At 50.1% G+C, this 26,561-nt stretch overlaps 2 protein-coding genes across 2 annotated transcripts; one reads left to right on the top strand and one right to left on the bottom strand.

The window, feature by feature from the left end:
• Positions 1-1,716: 1,716 nt before the first annotated feature.
• Positions 1,717-7,384, bottom strand: LOC142849026 (spermatogenesis-associated protein 31D3-like). The gene is made up of 4 exons (XM_075971146.1): positions 7,199-7,384; positions 5,983-6,100; positions 5,552-5,615; positions 1,717-5,422 (listed from the first exon to the last, which is right to left on the bottom strand). The coding sequence occupies exons 1-4, from the start codon at positions 7,382-7,384 to the stop codon at positions 1,717-1,719; spliced, it is 4,074 nt and encodes a 1,357-aa protein (XP_075827261.1).
• A 10,965-nt stretch (positions 7,385-18,349) lies between these two features.
• Positions 18,350-23,113, top strand: C4H9orf153 (chromosome 4 C9orf153 homolog). The gene is made up of 2 exons (XM_075971147.1): positions 18,350-18,869; positions 22,707-23,113. The coding sequence occupies exons 1-2, from the start codon at positions 18,350-18,352 to the stop codon at positions 22,946-22,948; spliced, it is 762 nt and encodes a 253-aa protein (XP_075827262.1). The 3' UTR covers positions 22,949-23,113.
• Positions 23,114-26,561: the final 3,448 nt, after the last annotated feature.

Raw genomic sequence — 26,561 nt, forward strand, 5'->3', positions numbered from 1 at the left:
GTGAGACCCCACCTCAAGAAACCAGAGGGGGGGGGGAGAGAAATGGGCCTGCAAAGCTCTACATAGGGAAACCTAGGGCTCTGAAGAGTTGAACTTAGAATGACTTTCAAAACCGAAACGGTTGTCAGTCCACCCTCTTCTGAAGAAAAGACTAAGGTCTCGATGCAGACACTTTGCTGGAGAGGTGGGACTCTTACCTGGTTCCCTTCTGGAGCCCACTGAGGGCTCTGACTTGGTCCCTTCCAGACAAAATCTGCTTACCTAGTGACTCGAGTCCACCCAGCTGAATAAGTAACATCCTAGGTGGAGATGCCTTCAAAGTACACCTGTGCGCTGTGAGGTGGCGGCGGCTGTGGGTGTAGGCAGAGGACTAGCCTCGAGTGAGGGCCAGGAAGGCCTCTGTGACCTCGGGATGTGGACTTGAGAAGAGGCTGCTGGACCAAGGTGGTCTCTTACTTGATTTCAGTATGGTTGCTAGCCTCCTTGTCCTGGGTGCTTTAGTATGTCCTTCTGTCTCCTCAAACACCATCTTGCTTGTACCTCCAGCTTCTGCATACCCACAAGTCTTGGAGTCACCCCACTGAGGGCCACATTTTGATGTCTGTCCTGTCCTAAGAGGTGGAGTCTGAGGAAGAGCTAAGCCTCCATCATACCAGTCCCACTGGCCCCCAGGCCTGGTTTAGTCCCTATTTCCTGTTTTTACCTCTTTAGATATCCTTTCAGTGAACGGTGTGGAAATTCTACCATCCTGAAGGGCAGGGCCACCTCATGCCTGCAGCCTCCCAACCCAGGCTTGTCTACCCAGTTTACTCTTTCCCAAATCATGCAAGTTATCTCCTGGCTCACCCTAGACTGCCACCAAGCCATGCTTCTCTTCTCAATACAATACTTACTGCCAAGTGGTATGTGGGGCCGCTCTGGTCCCCACTTTAGTTCATGCAGTATGACACATTCGCTTCTCCCAGGTACACATCCTGGCTCTCCATTCCTCCGATTGTCTTACCTGAATCTAGTCCACACAAATGTCCCCGTCTCCCTTTTAACCAACTCCATGCAGCATGCTCCACTCCTTGCCCCACCAGTAATCCAATGACCTTAACAAGGTGCTCCTAGGGCTTGGTTTAAGCAATCTAGATTTTCTTCCTTAATCGCATAGGCTCCTTTGCAGCAATAGGGGGAAACTTAAGGAAGGCTTGCACCATGACATGTGAGCACTGACATCTGTCCCTCGGAGAAACTTCTCTGCCCTTGTCAAACGAGGGTGACTTCACGCTAGGGGGACCCTGGTCTCAAGAACACAGAGAAGGTCTGGGAGGAAAATTGTGAGCTAACAGACAGGGTTGAGAGCAAAGCTACCTCCCCTGAAGAGAAGGGAATGAAGAATTTCTTCTTGGTGTGTGGATAAAGGATCCTGAGATCCTTTAAAGGGAATCTCAGGAAATAGCGAGTCTTTTGGAAGAAGCACAAAGAGGCAGAGAGTAAAAGCTGAAGCCCTAAGTCCAGCTCTGGTACAAACATATATACACATACACACATATTTTCAGCAAATTTATTGGGAAAATCAATACTGTCAGCAAAGAAAAAATTATTGTTGGGTAGAAAACATAGTCCCCAGGAAATCTGGACAAGCATTTTGTTTGGGTAATGGAAGCAGACCTCCCAACATTGCCTTCAATGCGGAGAAGGGCAGCCCGGACACCCTGCCCAGCTTGACGCCTACAGAGTTGATTTGGGCGGGACTCGGGTTCCCTGTAAGGCACATGTGGGGGAGGTCTCCACCACCTCAGCTTTTCCTGCAATGCCACATCTCTTGAGGGTTGTCTGCCCTTGTTCTGGGCTGCAGGACCCAACCCTTTGCACTTGAGAGTGGGCAGCTTGGCTGCGGGAGTGATGTCTCTTGACAGGCCCTGCCTGGGCCTGCCAAGTTTCTTCAGACCCCTTGAGGAAAGGCCCAGTGTCCTGGGGACAGGGGATGACTGTCCCATGCCTGTGCTCTAGCTGTTTTCTGAGGATCACCCCAGGGTCTCTCATACAACTCTGAGCTTCAATGTTCCCAAAAAACTCACATCTCTCTTTGACAAGGCTTTTGCCCTTCCCAGATGGTGATGAGAAGTTGCCCTTGGCCAGGGACTTTTCCTGACCTTTGTGTTTTCTCCCAGGGGACATCCACTGCCAGAAGCACTTCACCTGGTTGGTGAATTGATTTTCCGGAGGCTGCCCCTTAGGTGACAGTGCCAGGGAAGATGTGTGTCCGTGTGTTTCCTTTGGTGCCCTGGCCTGAACAGAGTGCCTCTTCCCTCTGGTTTGGGATGACCCTAAGCTTGCATCTCCTCCACCAAATTTTCCTGACTCGGCTGCCGGTGGGGACACTCCCTTGGCAGCTGGGGAACACGCCTGGCTCCGGCACTTGCTAGAGGAATGTGGGGGGAACCAGGGACCTTGTCCCGGCTCCATGCTGACTCCCACAGTGGGCAAGTACACCCGCAGCACCTGAGAAGCTGTCTTGTCCCCACTGGAGGGGCCCTGGCATTTGGAAGTCATTTCTTCTGAGGCCGAGGACATGTGAAGCACGCCCGTGGCCTGGCTGTGAAGCCCCCTCTCTGAGGGCAACATGACTCCTCTGGACACTCGAGGGTTGTGGGGAACTGATATTCCCTGCATGGCTTGACATGGATTCCCATGGCTCCCTGGGGAGCATGTGTCTTGGGGGACAGTCAAGATCTTCGGGGACTGTGGGTGAAGACCAGGGTGTTTCTGTCCCTTGAGTAGCTCTGTGGTCCCCTCAGTCATGGAGCCATCTCTCCAGCTCCTCCTTTGCCCCTGAGGCCCCCGTGTCTCGGTGCTGGAAGCCAGTGTCTCATCTGTTGGCCCGTCTGGTCTCATGGGCAGCTCTGGGCTCTGTCTGTTTGATCCAGACTGTTGCAGGCTACTTTTGTCTACCGTACTGGGTATCCGGGACTGGATCGGCTCTCTGTCACTTTGAGCTATGCTGAGGTGTTTGTCTACAACACCTTTCTTGTGCTCAGAGGCCGGCTCTATCTTGCCCACAGGTGAGGAAGCAGAAAGACGCCTTCCTCGGGTGGGCACGGCATTCATTGTCCTCATTCCGTCTCCACTCGGGTGTCTTTGCAGGAACCTGGAGGACTGGCCGGAATCCATCCCAGCTACGGTGTGGGAGTGAATGTGGAACTGAGAGAAATAATGAGACGGTTCTGCTTGTGTCATGTAGGACTCTAGGGATTCCTCGACTCTTTGGGGAAGACCGAATGTCATCCTCCTGCCAAAGGTTTTAATGTGTTCTTCCAAGACCTTTTCTTTGCTCTGACTGAGCAACAAACCATGCTGGTATTCTATCAGTGCGTCTTCCTCCCCTGCCAACGGTGCCAGATCTTTCAGTTGCCCAGGGGTTGTCTCAGGTGGAGGCTGTGGCTTGTTGATAGAGCGCCAGGATTTCTCCACAGTGCTGGGCATCTGACCCTTGCGGATTTCTTGAGCTTTCTTGTGGAAGTGTTCTTCCAGTGCATTTTCAATCCTTTTCTGACACTGGCTCACTAGTAAGAGACTTGAGAGTTGGTCTGACCGACTCCCAGCAAGATGCTCCTGGTCTGTCTTCAAAGCAGATGCTAGACTGTTCCTTGGGGCCTCCCAGAAGTTATTCTGCAGATGGTCTTCTTGGCCAGTATCTTGACTGTATGTCTGTGCTTTGACCTCAGTCCCTAGGGGATGACTCTCTGAGGTACTATTGCGAGATTTTCCAGATCCACTGAGTACTGTGGCATAGGACTCCATGCTGCCTCGATGCTTAAAGAGAGAGATCCAGGAGAGGCCACGACTCCTCCCTGACTCCAAGGGCTCCATCAACTCTGACTGAGGGTACATTAGTGACAGGGACTCATTGATCCTGTGCGGCAGCCCCCAGCGGTGCTGAATGAGTCTCTTCCGGAGGTGGTGCTCCAGTTTCTTACGAAGCTCGTTGGTGAGGGGAAAGTCTCCAAGAAGGATGGGCCTGGGAGTTTGGGACTTGAAGGACCGGCTCACCAAAGAGGGCTTGGGGGGTGGGGGACAAAAAGTATCCTGGGATTTTTGGACCACAGAGGGTAAACCCCACACTTTCTCCTGCTCCTTTTTCAAGATGTTGTATTCCAGACGCTGTGTTTCAGACGGACCAAGAGGTTGTGCTTCCTGAGTTCTGTGAAATTGCACCCCACAGACTTTCAGCTGGGACTGAGGAGAATGTGTCAAAACCAACACTGGGGTGTGGGGTTGAGGCTGAGCTGGAGACTCAGTGAGAGGGTCAGCTTGGGAATGCGATCTGGACTGGGTCTGTAGCCAGGTCTGTGGCTGACTTTCAGTCACCAGAGGAGCTGTGGGGAGAGTGATGGCAATGGAGGCTTCAGCCATACTCTTGAAGTAGACGGGTGTTGGGGAATGGTCACTCTCGGCAGGACTGGTAGGGTGCAAGGCCTCGCTGTGTAGAGAGGGGGGACCCCAGAAGAGCTGGGAGTGTTTAGACTCTGCATCGTCTCCAGAGGTCTTGGATTGAGGGACCTCCTGGTACATGTGCTTGCTTTTGCTGCTTGCTAAATGAGAGGCTGGCAAAGCCTGCGGGTTAGCCGATGGTTCTGATGAGGACCGCTTCTCCAAAGAATGGGGTGACTTTATAAAACCATTGTTCTCTGGATCGCTTGTGGTATGGAAATCACCCCCTTTTCTGTCCTGCCTTTTGAGTAGTACCAGGGCATCAGAGTCAGGAGCCAAGAAGTTTCCAGACTTTAGACGGCCTCCCCACAAGGGGACTTGAGAAGCGTAGGGGTCTGGGAGAGGTTGGTTAAAGGAGTGTGCCAAATCAGAAGATAACAGCTCATCAGCCGCAGGCCGCTGCTGGGAGGGGTCTGGTGCTGGTTGTCTTTCATAGCCAGTGCCTGTGGTTATTGGGACATTAACAGACACCTCACTGGGTCTGCTTACCAGAGATCTAGTGACCTCCAGTGGGAAGACCACTTCTGAGTCCTGTGCTTCTTCTGTTGGAAGAGTCAAAGAGGCAAGTGTATAGGGTGGGGTAGAGTCCGGGAAAAATTCAGGGCTCAAGGGAGGCGTTGGCTCCGGTATCAGAAAGTCACCCAGCGCTGTGGGAGAAAGCAAGTTCTCTAGGGGAGCAAAAGGAGAGAGACTGGAAGGGCTTGGTGGAATGGCCAGTGCTGGACGTCCTGGCTGGCTCACTGTGAGCTGAGGGGACAGAACAAGTGAGCCCTCTGTCACAGGAGCTGTGGAAGCCAAGCAGGATGGAGCGGCAGTGCTGTCTTCGGGGGTGGCCTGGGAGAGCAGAGAACTGACCTTGCTGGCGCTTCTGGGATACTCGCTGAAGAGAGAATCTGGATGTTGCGGTCCACGGTGAAAGGAATCATCCAGCTCTCCCAAGGGTCTGCAGGAGAGAAGAGGTTCAAGCTACAATTGGGATCAGCCTGTGGAAACGAGGGCCTGTTCGCCTAGTCAGAGTGCAGACACCCGGGGTGTCCCTTCACGTTGCCCCATCCGTGGCTCTCCTCTATACCCTCCTCCCATGCCCTGTTGCCACATCTGCTCCTCCACTGACAAGGACAGGATGCATTGGATTCCTGGGAAGCGTGGGATATGTGGGCAAAGGGACCAGGAGAGGCATAAAATGATCACCTTTGCTGGGTTGTCTGCAGCTCCCCTCTCTCCTCTGCTCTCTGGTGAGTTCCATCACCTTAAAAAAGCAAGACCATGGACTAGGTGAAATGGAGGGGAACATGAGGATCACACAGGAGTGAAGTTAGAAGAAAACACGGAGGCTAGTCACTCCTGAAAGCACTCAGAACCACGAGGACACTCAGAATGACCACACCTACGCAGCCCCATTTGCAAATCCCTCCACCTGAGGCCTCATGTGAAACTCAAAACCACAGCAGGAAACACTGGTCAGTGGCTCCCTTCAGCTCTGAGCTCTCAGGAATGAAGCACTGAACACAGCATCAGGGGACATAGCCTGTGCCCCAAGCAGCAGCACACCCTCCTCCGCATCCCACAGGAGCCCCGAGGGACAGTGCCCACTGCCCAGGACTGTCCCTGCTTCATAAGCCTGATGGGATGGAGGGGCACTGAGAACTTTCTTGGGTCTGACTGTCTTTATATGAGTTTCTCTTTCCTGACGAGGGGACCATGTATAGCAAGTGACACCCTCGGGTCAGAGACCTCTAACTTTATGGAAAGGACATGCTGGGGAGCCTGGGAAGACGAGGTCAAAGGCAGACACCTACCTTTAAGAACCGCCCCGGTTTCCTTGGTTTTCTCCTGCAGCTGTTAACACAAGGGTAGAATGAGTGTGTGGGACTTCCTGGCTTTACTTCTCTCTAAGATGTCCAGACCTCCACTACCCAGGCACACCCCGAGGTCCTCTGCAGAGTGAGATGCTTGTCCCAGGATTAACTGTGAAGGTGACTAGCTATTCTCACTCTCCTCCATTGGAAAACTAAAGGACAACGTGGTGTCCTCTCTGAGGACAGAGGTTACACCTGTGCTCCTACTAAAGCTTGAGTCCTGGGGCCAAAGACTGGGTACCATGTTCTCTTCAGAGACATCACCAACATTCAGCACTGGGATCCTGACCAGTTCAGCATGGAAGAAGGAAGGGGAAAGGACACATGATGTGGGGATGGACCGTGGGATCACGTGTCAGGAGAGGATGGTCTCACTCTGAGAGCAAAAGACTGTAGCCAAGCCACTAGGACCAGTTTTGTACTTTGTCCTGGAAACTTCAGCCACACACAGATGGGTCCCAGACAGAAAGCTCAGTCCTCCCTGCATCCCTCTCAAGACCTCCTAGAACAGTGGTCTCTTCTCCCCACACCTCCTCTTCCCTCCCCTGTCTTTCTCTCTCCTCTCCTCTCCCCTCACCTTCCCTTCTCCTCCCATTCCCTTCCTTCTCCTTCCCTCCCCTCCTCTGCCTCCCCATCTTTCTCTCTCTTCTCCTCCCCTCCCCTCTCCTTTCCCCTTCCCTCCCTTCCATTCCCCTCCTCTCCCCTCCCTTCCATCCCCGTCCTTTCCCCTCCCCTCCCCTCTCCTCCGTGTTCCATCTCAGACACCTCTCTGACAGTCAAGCTCATCCCATAGCCAGTGAACAGATGTGTAGCTCACCAACGAAGACTCTGTCTCTTGGGAACTCATCCTACTTCCTTACCTTTTGGGTGTATTTCTTTCTCCACAGTCGTTGTAAAACCAGTTTCACAATCAGGTAGCAGACATAGAGAAGCAGCAACCCCAGCCCACCTAGTAAGGTGTCGTTGAGGTCTATATGATAGGAAGCTGAGCCAAAGGTCAGCCATGTCTCAGCGAGGCTATTCAGAGATGAGAGAATCTTCTCCATAGTGTAAGCAGCATGGCTGCCTGAGGTGACTGAGTCTGAGGCTTCCTGAGTTTGACTAGAGTCCCAGGCCTGCATCACAGAGCAGGGCAGAGTCACAAGGGTTCCTGAGGGTGGGGATGAGGGTGTGTCTCCAGCCCTTCCCCCACCCAAGGAGCTCTTCAGAGCCCTCTGCCCAAGCCTGCTGCTCCCCTCCTCCGTCTGCTCCTAACTTACACCTTCCTCCTCTGGGGAACTTTCTGCTTGCTCCACCAGCAACCCAGGTGGTCACCCAACCCTCTTGCTGTTTGGAGAACCTGATTTGGACCTCAGCGGTTCCAGTACCTCAAGGTCCACTAGGGGTCTCTCAAGTGCTTTTAACCACTGAGCCATCTCTGCAGCCCCTTGAATATTTTCTCAAAGGTGCTCCTATGTGGCCCTCCTGTTTCTACTTGCCTTCTCTCTGAGGTGTGACCCTGTTTTTCCAGGTCAGAGAACCGACCAGAGAGACTTTGAGGAGAGGACGAGGCTGCAGACAATCCTGCAAAGGTGATCTATTACCCTCAATTCCTGGTCCCTCTTCCTGGGTCTCTACCCTGGGCAGCAAGCTTTCCTTTTCACCTGCTGGACGTGGCTACACTCTAAACTCTTGTGTCCTTACAGCCCCCCAGGAAGCCATCTGATCCCCCAGGCTTTCAGCAATGGGACATCCAGATTCCCTCCACAATGGCTGTCGCTTGGCAACTGCTCAGGTCAGTTGCCTGCTCTCAGGCTCCCCTGGAAGATGGTGCTGCCTTGGTGTCTCCTTTGCCTGCTACAGCTCCTGTGACAGCATCCTCAGCTCCTCTATCCTCTCATTTCCCAGGAAATCAGCCAGGATCGCCAGTTCCGGAAGCACGGCTCCAACCATCTCCCCTCTGCACCCTCTCATCCAACCAAACTGCTCCTCTGGACGGCTTACCTTCTTCTGCACCTCTCATGGCTCCTCAGTCCCACAAGCCAATGCTCCCTTAAAGCCTGGGGGTTACTGAACCATATCCCACGCAAATGATTTGCCTCTTTCCACCTCCACTTCCTCATACCACTCAGGAAGCACAGTCAGTTCTCTGACCAGAAGCTCCCCTGCCTCTGGTAAAGAGCCCTAGGGAGCTGTCCCCAATGTCCCAACAGTCAAAGGCACTGTCTATAAAGGACAGGCTGTGTCACTGTCCTCCCAGCCCTGGTCCAGTGCCAAAGACCAGACTTAACTAAGTTGGGGCACACTCTATTAACCAGTAGCTTCTAGGCCCGCATGCTCTTCAAGCCTCGTATCAGAGACTTGCAAAGACCCACACTGCAGAGTCCGGAAACCATTTGTCTCCCAGCCCTGATGTCTTGGCACTCTTCAAGAGGCAAGAGAAAAGTGAGACTGATTTCACCACATCTGAACATAAGAAAGAGAAAACAGAATCTTTTCCAATGTCAGTAATACTTCAGGGAAAATCTCAGCATCAACTTCTGCTTCAAAGACTTTGGAAGCCTCCTCCTGTTTGGATAAAAAGGTGATCCTGAGGACCCTCACCTACACCAGCATGATGGAGGTGGGTCATTTGTCTATCTGTTGCTTTCATTGGTTAATAAAGAAAACTACTTGGCCTTTGATAGGACAGAAAATTAGGTAGGCAGAGAAAACAGAATGGAATGCTGGGAGAAAGAATGCCGAGTCAGGCAGTTGCCATGATTCTTCCACTCCAGACAGACGCAGGTTAAGATCTTTCCTGGTAAGCCAGCTCATGGTGCTACACAGAATATTAGAAATGGGTTAGATCAATATGTAAGAGCTAGCCAATAAGAGGTTAAAACTAATGGGCCAAGCAGTGTTTAAAAGAATACAGTTTCCGTGTAATTATTTCAGCTGTAAAGCTAGCCAGGTGGCGGAGCACAGCCCGCCGCTCCACTTACAACACCAGCAGCCATCTCACCCCAAGACCTCTGAAGACCAGGCAGACATCCAGGACACCCAGCTCTCCTGGTGCCTCCCGTCTCTACACAGCAAGTCCCTGAAACACGAGGCTGATGCCTCAGGCAGTGGTTACTCAGCCTGTGTTCTTTTCCACAGAATGGCTAAGGCTTCCACAGATAATGACTCTCCTGCCCTTACTCACCCTGTACCTTGCCTGACAGTGACCAACAGGTCTGGCTACAAACATTATGCCAATCTCAGACAAGACCTGCTTCTCATTGCAAGTCTGAGGTCCAGCCTCAACCCCTAATCCAAACCTGGCCACCTTCTCCTCTATCCCTACTTAGGATCTGTGGGGTGCATTTGCATAGACCCCAGAATGCATGGAAGATAAGGCAGTCACAAGTTGAAGAAAGCATCACAAGCAAGGCATTGTGCACGTGAGTGGTTACCCGGGGAAGAGAGGTGAAGGAGCCTGCTTCAGGTACCAAGGGCACATCCCATGGTCCCAACCTAACACTGCCACCACACCCCACTGCCTGATAAGATCACACAGCTTTCTGGTGTCCAAGAGTGAGGACCACTGGCCGGATTGGTCTGTGCCCAGCATGAAGTCCACATATCAGAAGGTGATACAATGCCTCCTGGGGGTCAGTTACTTCAGAAAAACACAGGGCAGGGTTATGAGTGCTATTTCTTATGATAAAATAATGCCCTGTAATTAAAAAGAAAGGACAGGGAAACACTGAGAAAAGAGGAGCTTCCTGGGCTGTGGAGTTTAGGCTGCTTTTCGAAAGACCCCAGAGGAGAATGTGGCACATGGCAGGAGGCTGACTCGCTGGGGTGACACCAGCATAGCAAGGGTCTTCAGGAACCATGGGAGGCTGGCCAGGAACAATCTTCCAACAGCTAGGCTGCCTACGCCTCCCAGTCAACCTTCCCTAGCCGGAGTCCTTCCAGTGCTGGATGGACCAGAGAGGATCAGACCTGCATGGGAGGTTGCAGACCTCAAGAAACAGCCTGATGCTTAAATGTCCCTCTTCTCCTATCTCCAGGAATCATGGATCCTCCCTAGGCCTGCCTGCCGTTGGCTAGGTCAGGTGTCTTCAGCTGGCCTCACACCTCCATCCACTCCTATTACTCATCAATCGCACCTGGTCCCTGGCTGGATGGAGGAAGCACAGAAGGATGTGGGCAACTTGACACAGCTTTGAGTCTGCCCATTCCCTACCAGAATGGTGATCTGTCTTTCCCCTCAATTTCCCATCTCGGGTGTCTCTCTAAGCTCAACACCCTTCAAAATGGGACAAGATTGAAGAAGGATGGTTTTATTAAGGTTTATAGGTCCCCTTGTGATGGAGAGGCGAACAGAGGACCACACTGTAAATAAAGGTGTCGTCATTGGAACCATCAGGAAGCTGAGGTTTCTAAGATGAAACACAGATAAATCTTAGTCCGAAATCAGCTTGGTGGCAGAAGGCACTTGAGCAATTAAGTAGCAGAGACCATCAAAGGAGCAGTTTTCCAAATTATTTAATATATACATATATCACAGGAGAGTGAGAAAACCCAGAATTACACTACTAAAGAGGCTTCTCATTTCCATTCATTTCTCTTCCGGGTCGTATAGCAGAAATCCCTGGGGCTGCGGTGGAGCTCGTGTCATTAGCTGTGGTACAGGTGAGGGGAGCAGCTGGGTAGAGCTGCCTTTACATTTATATAGTCAAAGGACAGCCACAGGCACTCCTCCACCAGGACACGTGTCCCAGTTCCATGGAAGGTGGGAGTGTCTGCTTGCTTCAGGACCTGACCCGTGAAGATGCGGCTTTCTCTCTACAGAGCTCAGGGAACGGGAGGGAATTTCAAATGTTCTGCATGGTAACCTATCTGGCGTGGGCCTCTGGAACACAGGCTGTGACTGTTTAATGTAGTGTCTGTCTTCGTCAGCAAAACCTCAGAAGCTGAAATTGAAGTCCAAGTACTTCCAAGCAGGCATCGAAGAGTATATGAAAATATGGGTAGCGGTGCAGCCCCAGGGAAGAGTACTTGCCCCATGGATGTAGCCTGAGTTCTGCCCTAAGAATTGCCAAAAGAAGAGAAACTTTGCTGTGTAAAAAAGTGCATGTTTAGGTAGTGCAGGTTTGCAAAGGGCTTGCTTATGCTGTAAATCACAGTCTGACAGTAACAAATGACCCCAAAATCTACAAAACTTTGTATTTCATTTTCTCAATTTATACAATAAGCAGTACAACCAATTTTAGTTTCCTCTAAAATTTGTTAGTATTAGTATTTATTAAGTTTTAGTCCTTCGACTACGGGTTCTATTTCTATTTTTGAAGAGTTTATTTGGGCTCATGTATCCATCACGATGGAGGAGGCTGCAGGCAGGAATGTGGCAGCAGGAGCACACGGCTGAGAGCTCACATCCTTACAGAGACAGGGGCACACGGCTGAGGGCTCACATCCTCACAGAGACAGGGGCACACGGCTGAGGGCTCACATCCTCACAGAGACAGGGGCACACGGCTGAGGGCTCACATCCTCACAGACACAGGAGCACACGGCTGAGGGCTCACATCCTCACAGAGACGGGTACACAGCTGAGGGCTCACATCCTCACAGAGATGGGTACACGGCTGAGGGCTCACATCCTCACAGAGACAGGGGTACACGGCTGAGGGCTCACATCCTCACAGAGACAGGGGCACACGGCTGAGGGCTCACATCCTCACAGAGACAGGAGCACACGGCTGAGGGCTCACATCCTCACAGAGACAGGGGCACACGGCTGAGGGCTCACATCCTCACAGACACAGGGGCACACGGCTGAGGGCTCACATCCTCACAGAGACAGGGGCACGCGGCTGAGGGCTCACATCCTCACAGAGACAGGAGCACACGGCTGAGAGCTCACATCCTCACAGAGACAGGAGCACACGGCTGAGAGCTCACATCCTCACAGAGATGGGTACACGGCTGAGGGCTCACATCCTCACAGAGATGGGTACACGGCTGAGGGCTCACATCCTCACAGACACAGGGGCACACGGCTGAGGGCTCACATCCTCACAGAGACGGGTACACGGCTGAGGGCTCACATCCTCACAGAGACGGGTACACGGCTGAGGGCTCACATCCTCACAGAGACGGGTACACGGCTGAGGGCTCACATCCTCACAGAGACGGGTACACGGCTGAGAGCTCACATCCTCACAGACGGGTACACGGCTGAGGGCTCACATCCTCACAGAGACAGGAGCACACGGCTGAGGGCTCACATCCTCACAGAGACAGGGGCACACGGCTGAGGGCTCACATCCTCACAGAGACAGGGGCACACGGCTGAGGGCTCACATCCTCACAGAGACAGGGGCACACGGCTGAGGGCTCACATCCTCACAGAGACGGGTACACAGCTGAGGGCTCACATCCTCACAGAGACGGGTACACAGCTGAGGGCTCACATCCTCACAGAGACAGGAGCACACGGCTGAGGGCTCACATCCTCACAGAGACAGGGGCACACGGCTGAGGGCTCACATCCTCACAGAGACAGGGGCACACGGCTGAGGGCTCACATCCTCACAGAGACGGGTACACAGCTGAGGGCTCACATCCTCACAGAGACAGGAGCACACGGCTGAGGGCTCACATCCTCACAGAGACGGGTACACGGCTGAGGGCTCACATCCTCACAGAGACAGGGGCACACGGCTGAGGGCTCACATCCTCACAGACACAGGAGCACACTGCTGAGGGCTCACATCCTCACAGACAGACACAGGAGCAGGGGAGGTTTCCAGTATGTTCTGTTGTCTGCTGTACAAACTTTTCACAGTCAGATAACTACAGACAGGCTGTTACTTGGCATGATTCATAGACCTCTGGGCTGGTGGGTTTTTGTCAGTTGACACAAACCTAAACACATCCTGGGAGAGAGAATTTCAACTGAGAAAATGCCTCTACGAGACAGATCTATGTCTTGATGTGAGAGGGCCCAGCTCCCTGTGGAGATGCCAGTCCTGGGCAGGTGGTCCTGGGTTGTATAAAAAGGCAGGCTGAAGCCGGGCGGTGGTGGCGCAAACCTTTAATCCCAGCACTCGGGAGGCAGAGGCAGGCGGATCTCTGTGAGTTCGAGACCAGCCTGGTCTACAAGAGCTGGTTCCAGGACAGGCTCCAAAGCTGCAAAGAAACCCTGTCTCGAAAAACAAAAACAAAAACAAAAAAACAAAACCAAAAAAAAAAAAGGCAGGCTGAGCAAGCCATGGGGAGCAAACTAGCATGAAGCCCTTCATGACCTCTGCATCAGCTCCTGCCTTTAGTAGACGCCCTGACTTCCCTCAGTAACAGACTATAACCTGTAATATGAAATAAAGCCTCCCCACCAACAAGCGGTTTTTCTGCCATGGTATTTAGCACAGCAGGGCATCCGACACAACCCTGCGTGCAGGGATGGGTCTCCAGTAGGCATGGTAAGCCAGGACACTGGTAGATTATGTTTGCAGCCAACAGGAAAACTCAGATACCTTTCATACAAACGATTAGTTGAACAAATGAAACCTGCTCAGGGGAATACATGCTGTCATGAAAAGGGAGGACCTTTACAAAGTGATCTGCAAGGTTGAATTACTAGGGTAAAAAACGAAATGTAACCACAGCACAGACTGTATGCTGTCATCTTTGGAAGAAGCGAGAGAGACTCACACACGACGCCATGCAGCCAGTGGTCCTCCTCAGGGAGACATTTTTGGTTGACGCATCTTAGAAAGGGAGGGAAGGATACTAGCCTCCCGCATAGGTATTTGGGGACACACAAAACTCAGCAAGCGTTACAGTGACTTCTACAAAGGATGAAGAGACCCAAACACAGCTACATGGCTCACCCCCAATTCTTCAGGCTGCCTGCTGAGCTTCAATCCTCCACTCTCTCCTTTGCACGCTGACCACAAGAGCCTGGGAATAGTCCACAGCGGACACTTAACGAATCAGTGACATCTTCAGCGATTCGACGCCCTGCTAGAAAAAGTGCTTGTCCGCATTCCTCTCACTACCACAGCGCCCCCTCCCTTACTGGCAAACAGCCGCTTCTGTGACCTTAAGAATTTCCAAATGTCACAATGAACAGTGACTCAATTACTTACTCTCCACTAAAGCACTAGCACCCTCCACATTCAGAGTTGGGCCTGGGGTCTACCAGGCAGATGACACTCAGCCTTCGCCCCGGGACCTCAGAGATTAGTGACAGAGATGGTTCTCTAAGCGGACTCTGGGAAACCAAGTGGTGAGCGCAGTGGCAGACACTGTCATGGGCGGTGGGAATGCGCCTCGTTGTGCTTGTCAGGAAGAAGACGGTTGATGGGCAATACAGAGAAAGGAAGGAGCTCGAGCCTATATGGTGACAGACATGTTGGAGTTGTTCCTACCACTAGGGGTGGAGGACACAGTTCCATCTCCTCTGAGGCTGTTTCAGAAAAGTAGACTCCAGCTAGCACAGCCGAGCCTCTTCTCTTCCACCACGAAGAGCCCCGCCCTCTGTCTGTCTTCTTCTGTGCCTCTGTCCTTTCCATCCCAGGCTCCTATAGATGCTTGGCCCTGACTCTGGGCCCATTCCCCATTGCCTGGGGTCCTCTTTCCTCCACCTCCACGTGTCCCTCACGGAGGGTCTCCAGACTAGCAACAAGAGAAACCACAAAGCAGAGAGAAAGGTGGAAGAGCGTCCTCTGGTGTTTTTCAGAACCGGAGCTCATGAACCAACACTGAATGATGAGAATAGGTGAAGTCAAACTGGGTTCCAACCTGCACTGCCAAGGACGACCTCTTCCTGCCACTACAGCCTTGAGGATCCCATCCATCCAACCAGGAAGTCCCTAAGCAGGTACAGGCTCTGGAGACCAGTCATGAAGCTTGGGATCCCAGCATTTTTTTTTAAATATTTATTTATTATGTATACAATATTCTTTCTGTGTGTATGTCTGAAGGCCAGAAGAGGGCACCAGATCCCATTACAGATGGTTGTGAGCCACCTTGTGGTTGCTGGGAATTGAACTCAGGACCTTTGGAAGAGCAGGCAATGCTCTTAACCGCTGAGCCATCTCTCCAGCCCCCGGGATCCCAGCATTAAGCAGACTGTTTCTCTTCCTCCTGCTCGTCTCCCCATCCTCCCAGGCTAATGCGTAGCTGTCCGTCTATGCTTTCCAAATGCTAGGTTGTGGAGGTGCACCATGACATTTTAAATTAATTAACATTTGTATCCTAGACATTGAATCTAAGACCCCATGCATGCTAGGTATATACACTTCTATCACAGAACATCCCCAGCTCATGCAAAGCTCCCTGCATGGGGTTTTCCTGCTTCTGATTCCACCCTCGCCTACCCTACTGCCCTCCAGACAATGTCTTCTCTTCCTCGTTTCCTCTTCATGCACTGGCTCGTGTTTCAGACTTCCGGGACTTTCACAGGCACACGCGCTGTGGATGGCACACAGGCCTAAGCCTGAGCCCTGCCAGTGTCTGCAGTCTTGTCTACAAACTCCTTTAGCCTTCTCCCCTATAGAAAATACATCCCCCCTTTATCTCCTATGCGGATAGCCTCAGACTGTGCAATCACAGCAGGGTTTTCTCCCCACTCCCCACATTTTGTCCTATGGCGGGGTGTCCCTTCAGCGTGAGTTAGAGCCTGTCCTCGAGTCTGCAAGCTCCCCAGCTCCCCCGGGACAGCCAGTATCACAGGCTTCTCTTCTCGCGCCTCTCCTGGCTACCAACTGCACATGTGGAGTCTGTATTTATTGCTATCACCCAAATCTAGCACTCAGCAGGGTGATGCTTCCTCTGCATCTGTTTGGGCTCGGCTTGGATGGCTCACATAGCTGTGGTCCCCCTGGAGAAAGGCCCAAGGCTGAGTGAAAGAAGCTGGCGTCCTCAGAGTCCCAAGGCTGGCGCAGGCTTCTGCATGGAGACACAGGCTTCTGACAATGTGGCCCAGACACCACCATTCACACCGTGTCACTCAACCAGGGCCACACAGAAGGCCAGCCAGAGTCGGATGTGGGCATGTATTTAGCACACAGGAACTTTGAGAATCCTGAGGCTGCTTTAATTCCGCCTATGAAATGGTCAGAATTTCTTTTCTCTTGAAAATGTCCACTTTCTGTTATTGTTATTATTAGCTTTTCTGTTCTCCTAAATGGATACTTTTCTGGGTAAGGAGGTGAGTGATTCTTCTACTTAGGTATAATCAGAACATCAGGCAACAAAATAGAGCAGTTGAGCAGGTAGTCTTTGGACTAAGATTACACCTTAACATATATTTGTATAAAAATTTGGAGTATACCAGATGGTGGTGGCACATGCTTTTAATCCCAGCACTCAGGAGGCAGAGGTAGGTGGGTCTCTGTGAGTTCAAGGCTAGCCTGGTCTACAGAGGGAGTTCTAGGACAATTAGGGCTACATAAAGAAATCGTGTCTTGAGAAAAAAAGAATTTGGAGTTCTGAGATAAAGAGTTGGTTCAAACATGGTTAACTTGACTAATATAGACTAATAGGAAAAACAAAATAAGAATAAAATGGCAAAACTGTGTCACCACGTCTACAAAGTTCAGAAGACGTTTGGAAGTGGCACCGTGACCTCACTTCCTTTGACATTCTATCTGACCTTTGACCTTTGATTTTGACCTTCCCCTTTGTTTCTTTTTTCAGGAGCTAGGAGATTCAGATCCTCACACAATGTCTCTCCCAGAAGAACATCCCAGTCAGACACTTGGCAGCAGGACGCCATCGCGTCACCAATTTTCGGTATGAACTTGACATCACCATACTGCCCACAGGCAACTTATAGTAAAGACTGTGACTGTACACAGATATGGCTGGGTGTCGCCTGGAGGGCCAGGGTTTCATTTCAGGAACTTCATTTAAAAAGAACAACACTTTATGTACATGCGTGTTTTGCCTTCTGTGCACCATGTGTGTGCCTGGTGTCCACAGAGGCCAGAAGAGGACATCAGATCCTCCGGAACTGGAGTTACAGACCATGTGGGTGCTGGGAACCAAGATGGGTCCTCTGGAAGAGTGGCCAGTGCTCTTAACCACTGAGCCACCTCTCCAGCCCCCTTGACAGTTTTTGCCACCATAAGACCTAGCTCTCTAAGGTCAGGGCAGCACCCGGGCTAAGCCCTTGTGCTGAGGAAGCTGCTCTACAAGAGACAAGCCCATCTTAGTCCACTCTGTGCTCTTTTTCTTGCAACAAAATGACCGAGAGGGGAGAGAGACCGCACTGGGCCACTGGACCCAGAAGCTGGGGGTTATTGACTTAATTTTCCTTTTTTTTTTCCTTTTTCTTTCTCCTCTGGGGATAGACCCCAGGGCCTTGCACTGGTAGGCAAGCCCTTTGCCCCTGAGCAGCTCCCCCAGGGAAATGACATACACTTGGGCTGTAACCTGAGATAGTAGACTGTCTGGCTTCTCAAGGAAGGCCCACAGATGCTTTTCAAGAACGAACTGATCTGTAGGCAGGACCCTATAAGAAAGCAAGGTTTTATTCTCTCTCCGTAGGACTTTAGATGGAAAGGTACACGGTGAGGAATCACTTACAGTTTGTTCTGCCAACAACCGTTCCCAAACACTCAATAATGCAATCATTTACTTAGGAAAAAACTTGGACGACAGCCTCCTTTGCCTTGCATTCTGGAATATTCCGAAATTCTGGTGTCTATATGATCTGTCCTGGTTTCTTCCAAACAAGGCCGCAGCTCACCTCAGCCATCCCTCTGTACCACCACCAGAATGGCAGTGCTAGACAGCTCTCAAAAGCCACCAAGTCCAAACCTAAACAGAGATCCACCAGCCTTTGCCTCCTGAGTGCTGGGATTAAAGTCATGATACATCCCCGCCTAGCTAAGCATGTGTCTTAAATTTATCTCTTGAATGATGAACCTGGCATTCTGCCCGTTTTCAATGACACATTCTGCTACTGATGTGGTTTTCTGAGGCAAGGACACCTTGCAAAGATGAATGCTTCTGTGGGCAGAAATCATTACGTTTTTATTGATCTCATGGCTTCCACGCCCTCCCCCTCACAGCTGCCAGAATTGTACGCATCAGCTGAGAATTTTAATAACGAGAGCAAGAAATCAAATTTCCAAAAACTCTGCGCCACCTCCTTTGAGGAAGCTCGGCAACTCCTCGGAAAAAACTTGGGTACTGTGCCATTTGCTGCTTCTGGTGCTGAGAGAAAACATGAGCCCCACCCTGACGTACAGAGCCCGGTTAGCAACGAGGAGCAGAATCTCACGTCCATGGCAGATCTACTTCACCGCGGACTGTTGATGGGCTCCCTCGTCCCTCTGGAGCAGTTATCCAGGACCCAGCGTAGACTGACCCAGGCGGGCATCCCTCCTCCCGTGTACTCGTTTCCGTACGGTTTCAGGACCGACGAGCCGATAGTTACGCCAACGCCCACCTTTAGACAGAGGCTTCCAAGCCACACCTTCCGGAAACTTCTCCTGGCTTCTGTTACCCCGGAAAGGCTGGTGTTTAAGGATAAATCGATTCGATTCTTCTCCTTGGAGCCAGGTAATGTAAATAGGCTCACCTGGGGGATCGCGGGAAGGATGCAAATCTTGCTAAGAATCTAGGTCGATTTCCAGTCAAACGCTCAAGCATTGACCTGCGAATATCTTGCCTATTCTAGGGTTTGTAACTTATGCTGTTGCAGCCTATGATGGCAATAACACAAAGGAAAGGGTTTTAAAACTTCCATCCTGTGCTGGGTGGTGGTGTCACACACCTTTATCCCAGCACTCTATCGCAGCACTCGGGAGGCAGAGGCAGGCAGGACTCTGAGTTTGAGGTCTACAAGAACTAGTTCCAGGACAACTAGGGCTGTTACAAAGAGAAACTCTGTCTCAAAAAACAATAAATAAGTAAATAAATAAATTTAAAAAAAATCCCATCCTGTGAACGGTACACACGTACTCCAGGGGCTAAGGTGGGAGGATTATTAGTTTGAAGCTAACATGGACAATTTAACTAGACCCAGCCTAAAATTAAATGGTGAGGGATTGGGGGCTAACAGAGACAGCAGGAACAGTTACTCATGGCAGAACACTTGTCTAGCATGTTCAAGGTTTTGAGTCCAACCCCAAGAATGACAAAATAATAGAATAAGAGAATCTAGGGGCCAGGCGGTGGTGGCGCACGCCTTTAATACCAGCACTCGGGAGGCAGAGACTGGCGGATCTCTGTGAGTTCGAGGCCAGCCTGGTCTACAAGAGCTAGTTCCAGGACAGGAACCATAAAGGTATGAGAAAACTTGTCTCGAAAATCCAAGAAAAAAAAAGAGTTAAGAGAATCTAAGGCCAAGACTGACATCCATCTGTGAGAGGGGACGGTGTGAGCAGGACACTTGACAGCCCTGATGAAGCTCCTCAGCTCCGGAAACACCTGCCACTGCTCCTTGTCTGCATCCTGGGCTTGTTAGAGTGTTATCCTTATAGTTTCCTTGACTTCATTGCCGTCCACAGTTGGTGGCGTGTGTGTCTGTGTGTGTCTGTGTGTGTGTGTGCGTGCGTGTGTGTGTCTGTGTGTGGTGTGTCTGTGTGTGCATGTGTGTGTCTGTGTGTGTCTGTGTATTCCCTAGACCTTTCCAGTGCGTGTGTCTGTGTCTTTGTGTGGTGTGTCTGTGTGTGTGTGTGCGAGTGTGTGTCTGTGTGTGTGTCTGTGTGATGTGTGTGTGTGTCTGTGTGTGGTGTGTCTGTGAGTGCGTGTATGTGTGTCTGTGTGTGGTGTGTCTGTGTGTGTGTCTGTGTGTGGTGTGTCTGTGTGTGTGTCTGCGTGTGTGTCTGTGTGTGTGTCTGTGAGTGCGTGTGTGTGTGTCTGTGTGCGGTGTGTCTGTGTGTGTGTCTGTGTGTGGTGTGTCTGTGTATTCCCTAGACCTTTCCAGTGCATATGTGTGTGTCTGTGTGTGTGTCTGTGTGTGTGTGTCTGTGTGTGTCTCTGTGTGTGTGTCTGTGTGTGTGTCTGTGTGTGTGTCTGTGTGTGTGTCTGTGTGTGGTGTGTCTGTGTGTGTGTGTGTCTGTGTGCGGTGTGTCTGTGTGTGTGTCTGTGTGTGTGTGTGTCTGTGTGCGGTGTGTCTGTGTGTGTGTCTGTGTGTGTCTGTGTGCGGTGTGTCTGTGTGTGTGTCTGTGTGTGTCTGTGTGTGTGTCTGTGTGTGTGTCTGTGTGTGTGTCTGTGTGTGTATGTGTGTGTCTGTGTGTGTGTGTGTGTGTGTCTGTGTGTGTGTCTGTGTGTGTGTCTGTGTGTGTGTCTGTGTGTGTGTCTGTGTGTGTCTGTGTGTGTCTGTGTGTGTGTCTGTGTGTGTCTGTGTGTGTGTCTGTGTGTGTGTCTGTGTGTGTCTGTGTGTGTCTGTGTGCGGTGTGTCTGTGTGTGTGTCTGTGTGTGTGTGTCTGTATGCGGTGTGTCTGTGTGTGTGTCTGTGTGTGTCTGTGTGTGTATCTGTGTGTGTGTCTGTGTGCGGTTTGTCTGTGTGTGTCTGTATGCGGTGTGTCTGTGTGTGTGTGTCTGTGTGTGTGTGTCTGTGTCTGTGTGTGTGTCTGTGTGTGTGTCTGTGTGTGGTGTGTCTGTGTGTGTGTCTGTGTGTGTGTCTCTGTGTGCGGTGTCTGTGTGCGGTGTCTGTGTGCGGTGTCTGTGTGTGTCTGTGTGTGTGTCTGTGTGTGTGTGTCTGTGTGTGTGTCTGTGTGTGTGTCTGTGTGTGTGTCTGTGTGTGTGTCTGTGTGTGTCTGTGTGTGTGTCTGTGTGTCTGTGTGCGGTGTGTCTGTGTGTGTGTCTGTGTGTGTGTCTGTGTGTGTGTCTGTGTGTGTGTGTGTCTGTGTGCGGTGTGTCTGTGTGTGTGTCTGTGTGTGTGTCTGTGTGTGTGTCTGTGTGTGTCTGTGTGTGTGTCTGTGTGTGTGTCTGTGTGTGTGTCTGTGTGCGGTATGTCTGTGTGTGTGTCTGTGTGTGTGTCTGTGTGTGTCTGTGTGTGTGTCTGTGTGTGTGTCTGTGTGTGGTGTGTCTGTGTGTGTGTCTGTGTGTGTGTCTGTGTGTGTGTCTGTGTGTGTGTGTCTGTGTGTGTGTCTGTGTGCGGTGTGTCTGTGTGTGTGTCTGTGTGTGTGTCTGTGTGTGGTGTGTCTGTGTGTGTGTCTGTGTGCGGTGTCTTTGTGCGGTGTCTGTGTGTGTGTCTGTGTGTGTGTCTGTGTGTGTGTCTGTGTGCGGTATGTCTGTGTGTGTGTCTGTGTGTGTGTCTGTGTGTGTCTGTGTGTGTGTCTGTGTGTGTGTCTGTGTGTGGTGTGTCTGTGTGTGTGTCTGTGTGTGTGTCTGTGTGTGTGTCTGTGTGTGTGTGTCTGTGTGTGTGTCTGTGTGCGGTGTGTCTGTGTGTGTGTCTGTGTGTGTGTCTGTGTGTGGTGTGTCTGTGTGTGTGTCTGTGTGCGGTGTCTTTGTGCGGTGTCTGTGTGCGGTGTCTGTGTGCGGTGTCTGTGTGTGTGTCTGTGTGTGTGTGTCTGTGTGTGTGTGTCTGTGTGTGTGTCTGAGTGTGTGTGTCTGTGTGTGGTGTGTCTGTGTGTGTGTGTCTGTGTGTGGTGTGTCTGTGTATTCCCTAGACCTTTCCAGTGCGTGTGTATGTCTGTGTGTGTGTTTGTGTGTGTGTCTGTGTGTGTGTTTGTGTGTGTGTCTGTATGTGTGTGTCTGTGCGTGTGTGTCTGTGTGTGGTGTGTCTGTGTATTCCCTAGACCTTTCCAGTGCGTGTGTGTGTCTGTGTGTGTGTGTGTCTGTGTGTGTGTCTGTGTGTGTGTCTGTATGTGTGTGTCTGTGCGTGTGTCTGTGTGTGTGTTTGTGTGTGTGTCTGTGTGTGTGTTTGTGTGTGTGTCTGTGTGTGTGTCTGTCTGTGTGTGTGTCTGTGTGTGTCTGTGTGCGGTGTGTCTGTGTGTGTGTCTGTGTGTGGTGTGTCTGTGTATTCCCTAGACCTTTCCAGTGCGTGTGTGTGTCTGTGTGTGTGTGTGTGTCTCTGTGTGTGTGTTTCTGTGTGTGTCTGTGTGTGTCTCTGTGTGTGTTTCTGTGTGTGTGTCTGTGTGTGTGTCTGTGTGTGGTGTGTCTGTGTGTGTGTGTCTGTGTGTGTGTCTGTGTGTCTGTTTATTCCCTAGACCTTTCCAGGTTGTTTTGTCTCTTTCAAAGAGGATCACTGGCAGGAGAACTTTGTCTCTGTTTCTCACTAGTTTCCCTAGGGTACCAGAGACCACATGAGGAACCAAACATTGTATGTACAACAGGAGGCACTCAGTTCCACGGGGATGTGGGATGTTCCTCTCTATATGTGTTGCTTATTAGGGACTTATTCAGTCTGTGGAGGGTGCTGATGTGTGATTCTTTGATTCTTTCTAGGCAAGCAGTTCATGGACCTAGTGGACCTGGAATGGCGGTATTTCAACGGACTTGCAAAGTGGGGGCGCATTCCCAAGAAGTTCTTATTCATGGACATAAAATACAACACTGAGAAGAGATTTGTTGAGAGCCAAGGCATGCCTGGTCCAGTTTTTCCTCCTCTAGTTCGGAAGACTTTGGTGATTTATCCTCAGCATGACCATCATGAAGAGGGATATTATTCTCTTAAGTGGAATGTATAGAACACTGTCAGCAGATCCGGACATGGATTGTCGCGTTTGAGAACATTAAATTTATACAGGAGACAGAAACGCATCAGATCCATTTTTCTATATACTATCTGTGCAAAGCCTAAATCCAAATACTCCCATGGAGGAAATTGCACACCTGATCTGCTAACGTTAGCCCTGGTTCACGATTATGATACTCATCCGAGTCAGGAATGGAGATTCGAGAATAAGTCTCCAGCAAGAGCCCATCTTTACAGAGTTTACCTGACAGCACAAGTCTCCACGCTGAACCCTGGATCCCGCTCCTCCCACAGGTAAGTGCATGGTGATTCCATCCCATAAAAGAGTTGAACAACACAAGAACAGAAGAGTTAAAAATGGGTACAGAGATCAATGGGAGGAGGACCCAAAATAAAGTCTATTACTCAGAGGTAGGGAGGAAGGGGCACCCATAAAACAAGAACAGGGTGATCTGAAAAAGGAACAAGCTGGAAATCTTGGAAGTGAAAAGTAAACCATTGAAATAGTGACACGAACTCCCACGCCACCCCCCAAAACGTCTGAAGAGACAGGCTAGTAGTTTGGAAAGCGGTACTGAGAAGCTTCTAGCTATACATCAAAAGGGATGCTATGGAAGATCCTCTACAGCAATCAGATAAGGCAGAACACAGCAAGAGCCGAAAAGGGGTGAGTTTAACTCAGCATCAAGCATGTCATTTAAGATATAAAAAGAAGATCTGGAGAGGAGACTTGGTGGGCGGGCACTTGTCCGGTACGGATGAGGTGCAAGGATAAATCCCTAGCAACAAAAAGGCAAAAACAATAGAACAACACAATTATTCAGAAATGAAGAAACACACAAGACTTCATATAGAAAAACTTTGTTACATCACTAACAAGAAATTAGGAATAAATACCACCCCGGCAACAGGGCAGCAAAACTGCAGCGCACTAAACAGTGGAGGGAACAGAATCTTATAAAGAAGAATGAATTTCACTAAAATAAGTAAATTACGGTGGAATTTAATTAGCATTAAACATTGGAGGGCAAAGGTCACCTACTGCAAAGTCTGAGGGAAGCCAACCACCAAGCAGCCAGATTCTTCAAAGAGCTGGAAGTTCAATAAATGTACTTAAATATATGAGAGCCTTAGAGTGTTTACTGTCTACAACCCATTCAGAACCAAACAAAACAAACTCCATTAAAACAAGGATAATAAGAACGCAGAAGAACCAGGTGGCGGCGGCGGCTCACGCTTTTAATCTCAGCACTTGGGAGGCAGAGACAGGTGGATCTTTGTGAATTCGAGACCAGCCTGGCCAACAGACTGAGTTCCAAGACAGCCAGGGCTGTTACACGGAGAAACCCTGTCTCAAAAAACAAAAACAAAAAGAGCCCAGGAGAAATGCAGGAAATACAAAAGAATGGGCGAAGTATTCATTTCATATGTATACATGACTTTGTACATATTATGTTCATACCTGTTAGTATGTATCCTAGAATTGAATTAGAATGTGCTTAGGCTGAGAATGGCAGCACTCGCACGCACACCCCATGCTCAAGGTCACAAGTGTGGTGAGAGGTTGGGTTTTAGAGCAGGGTTGCATTTGCATGCGACTGCAGTCCCAGAACTAGGAGACAGAGGCAGCCTGAATTTATGAGTCCGAGGTCAGCCTGGTCTGTGTAGTGACAGCCTGTGTCAGCAAGGACAATGACAGCAAGCAGGGTTCTACGCGCGTAAACGCTACTCCCCAGCCCCACCCTCGCCTTCCTTCCCTTTCCTCTTTCCTTATCTTTCCTGGTGAGGCCTGCTACAGCCCTGGCTGGCCTAGCATTTGTTACATGGCCCAGACAGACTGTCAGCCTACACCAGTTCTCTTGCTTCCAAGTTTCAGCCGTGAGAGATACAGGTGTGCACCACCGTGCTTGGCTGAATTCATCTTTCATTTTCCACGTTTGTGCTATTTTTGTTTTGTTTCATTGTTTTACCTTTGATTCTCTTTTTTACTTTTTGAGGAAGAGTTTAACCGTAGCTCAAGCCTGACGTGAACCCCTTCGGCCTCAGGTTTTACATACATTCATTTTTAAAACGGGATCTTAGTGTCGAAAGCTTTACTGTCTGTAAATAAGATTTCTGGGTTGTCACAAGAACACTGTGACAACAACAAACAAACACATCCATGTGCGCTTGTGTATCCAGTATGCAAAATTTCCTGAAGCTAAAAATTCAGTTACAACTTTTTTCTTGAATGTTGTAGTTCCAAAGGTTTTGGTCATGCTAAGGTTATGAGATGAACTGGCACGTTTTCCAAGACCATAAGCTTTTGAACAATAAAAATATTATGTAAAGTCCAGCTAAAAGCTCATCTGAAAAACTATTCCATTGGAGATAGTACTTGTTGATTTAATTCTTTTATGCATGTTCATGCGTGTGCATGCGTGTGCTCATGTGCATGTGAAAGCCAGAAGTCAAACCAAATATTTTTCTCCAATCATTATCCACTGTAGTTTTTGAGGCAAGGAAGGTCTCTCTCTAAGCCTGGCACTCTGATCCAGTTAGACTGACTGGCCAGCAAGTCCCTGGGATTCTCTTGTCTCTACCTTCCCAGGGCTGGAATTAGAGAATCCTGCAATTGCTCGCAGCCTCTCCTCCCTCCCTCTTCCCCTCCCCCACTCCTTTTCCCTCCCTCTCCCTTCCCCCTTCCTTTCTTTAACACAGGTGCTAAGGATTGAATTGGAGTACCCATGCTCACTTATTGACTGGGCCATGTCTCCAGACCCCTTTCTGGCTGTTTTTATTATGAAAATAAAGATTCATAAAACAACAAAATTGTATAATATAAAACCAACATCAGACAGGTGGTGGTGGCCCACACCTTTAATCCTAGCACTTGGGAGGCAGAGACAAGCGGATTTTTGTGAGTTCAAGGCCAGCTTGGTCTACAGAGTGAATTCTAGGACAGCCAGGGTTACACAGAGAAACTCTGTCTAGAATAAACACAACTAAAACCAAACAACCAAACAAATAAAACACCAAATTTTAAAGTCATTCAGGTGAAATTTTAGCCCATTGTTTCATCTGCATTTTGTTGTGTCTACTGATGTATTTGAATGCAATCTTGCCCCTCATGTGTAAGAATATTATACATACACATTTATTGTGCACCTCAGAGAATATACCACATTCTTTCTTGACCATAATAAAATTATCCACCAAAAATAGTGGCAATGATTCTTTGGCCCCATCTTTGTGTCTACATTAGGCTTTTATTGCTGGGACTGAAACCTAAGAGCAAACATTGAAAGGGAGGAAGGCTTTTTGGCCCATGGTTCTACAGTGTTCACTTCGTGGTGATCTTGCGGCTTTGTTGAGAGGCCTGTGGTACAGCAGAATACTATGGGAGGAGGGCCGGGTAGAGAGTAGTTGCCCATCTGTGCAGATAGAGGCAGAAGGAGGGTGGGATCAGTGACCAGCTAGAACCTTTAAAGGAACATCCCAGTAACCAGACAGAACCTTTAAAGGAACATCCCAGTGACCAGACAGAACCTTTAAAGGAACATCCCAGTGACAAGACAGAACCTTTAAAGGAACATCCCAGTAATCAGACAGAACCTTTAAAGGAA

This window comes from Microtus pennsylvanicus, chromosome 4 (genome assembly GCF_037038515.1).
Source record: "Microtus pennsylvanicus isolate mMicPen1 chromosome 4, mMicPen1.hap1, whole genome shotgun sequence".
Lineage (NCBI taxonomy): Eukaryota > Metazoa > Chordata > Mammalia > Rodentia > Cricetidae > Microtus > Microtus pennsylvanicus.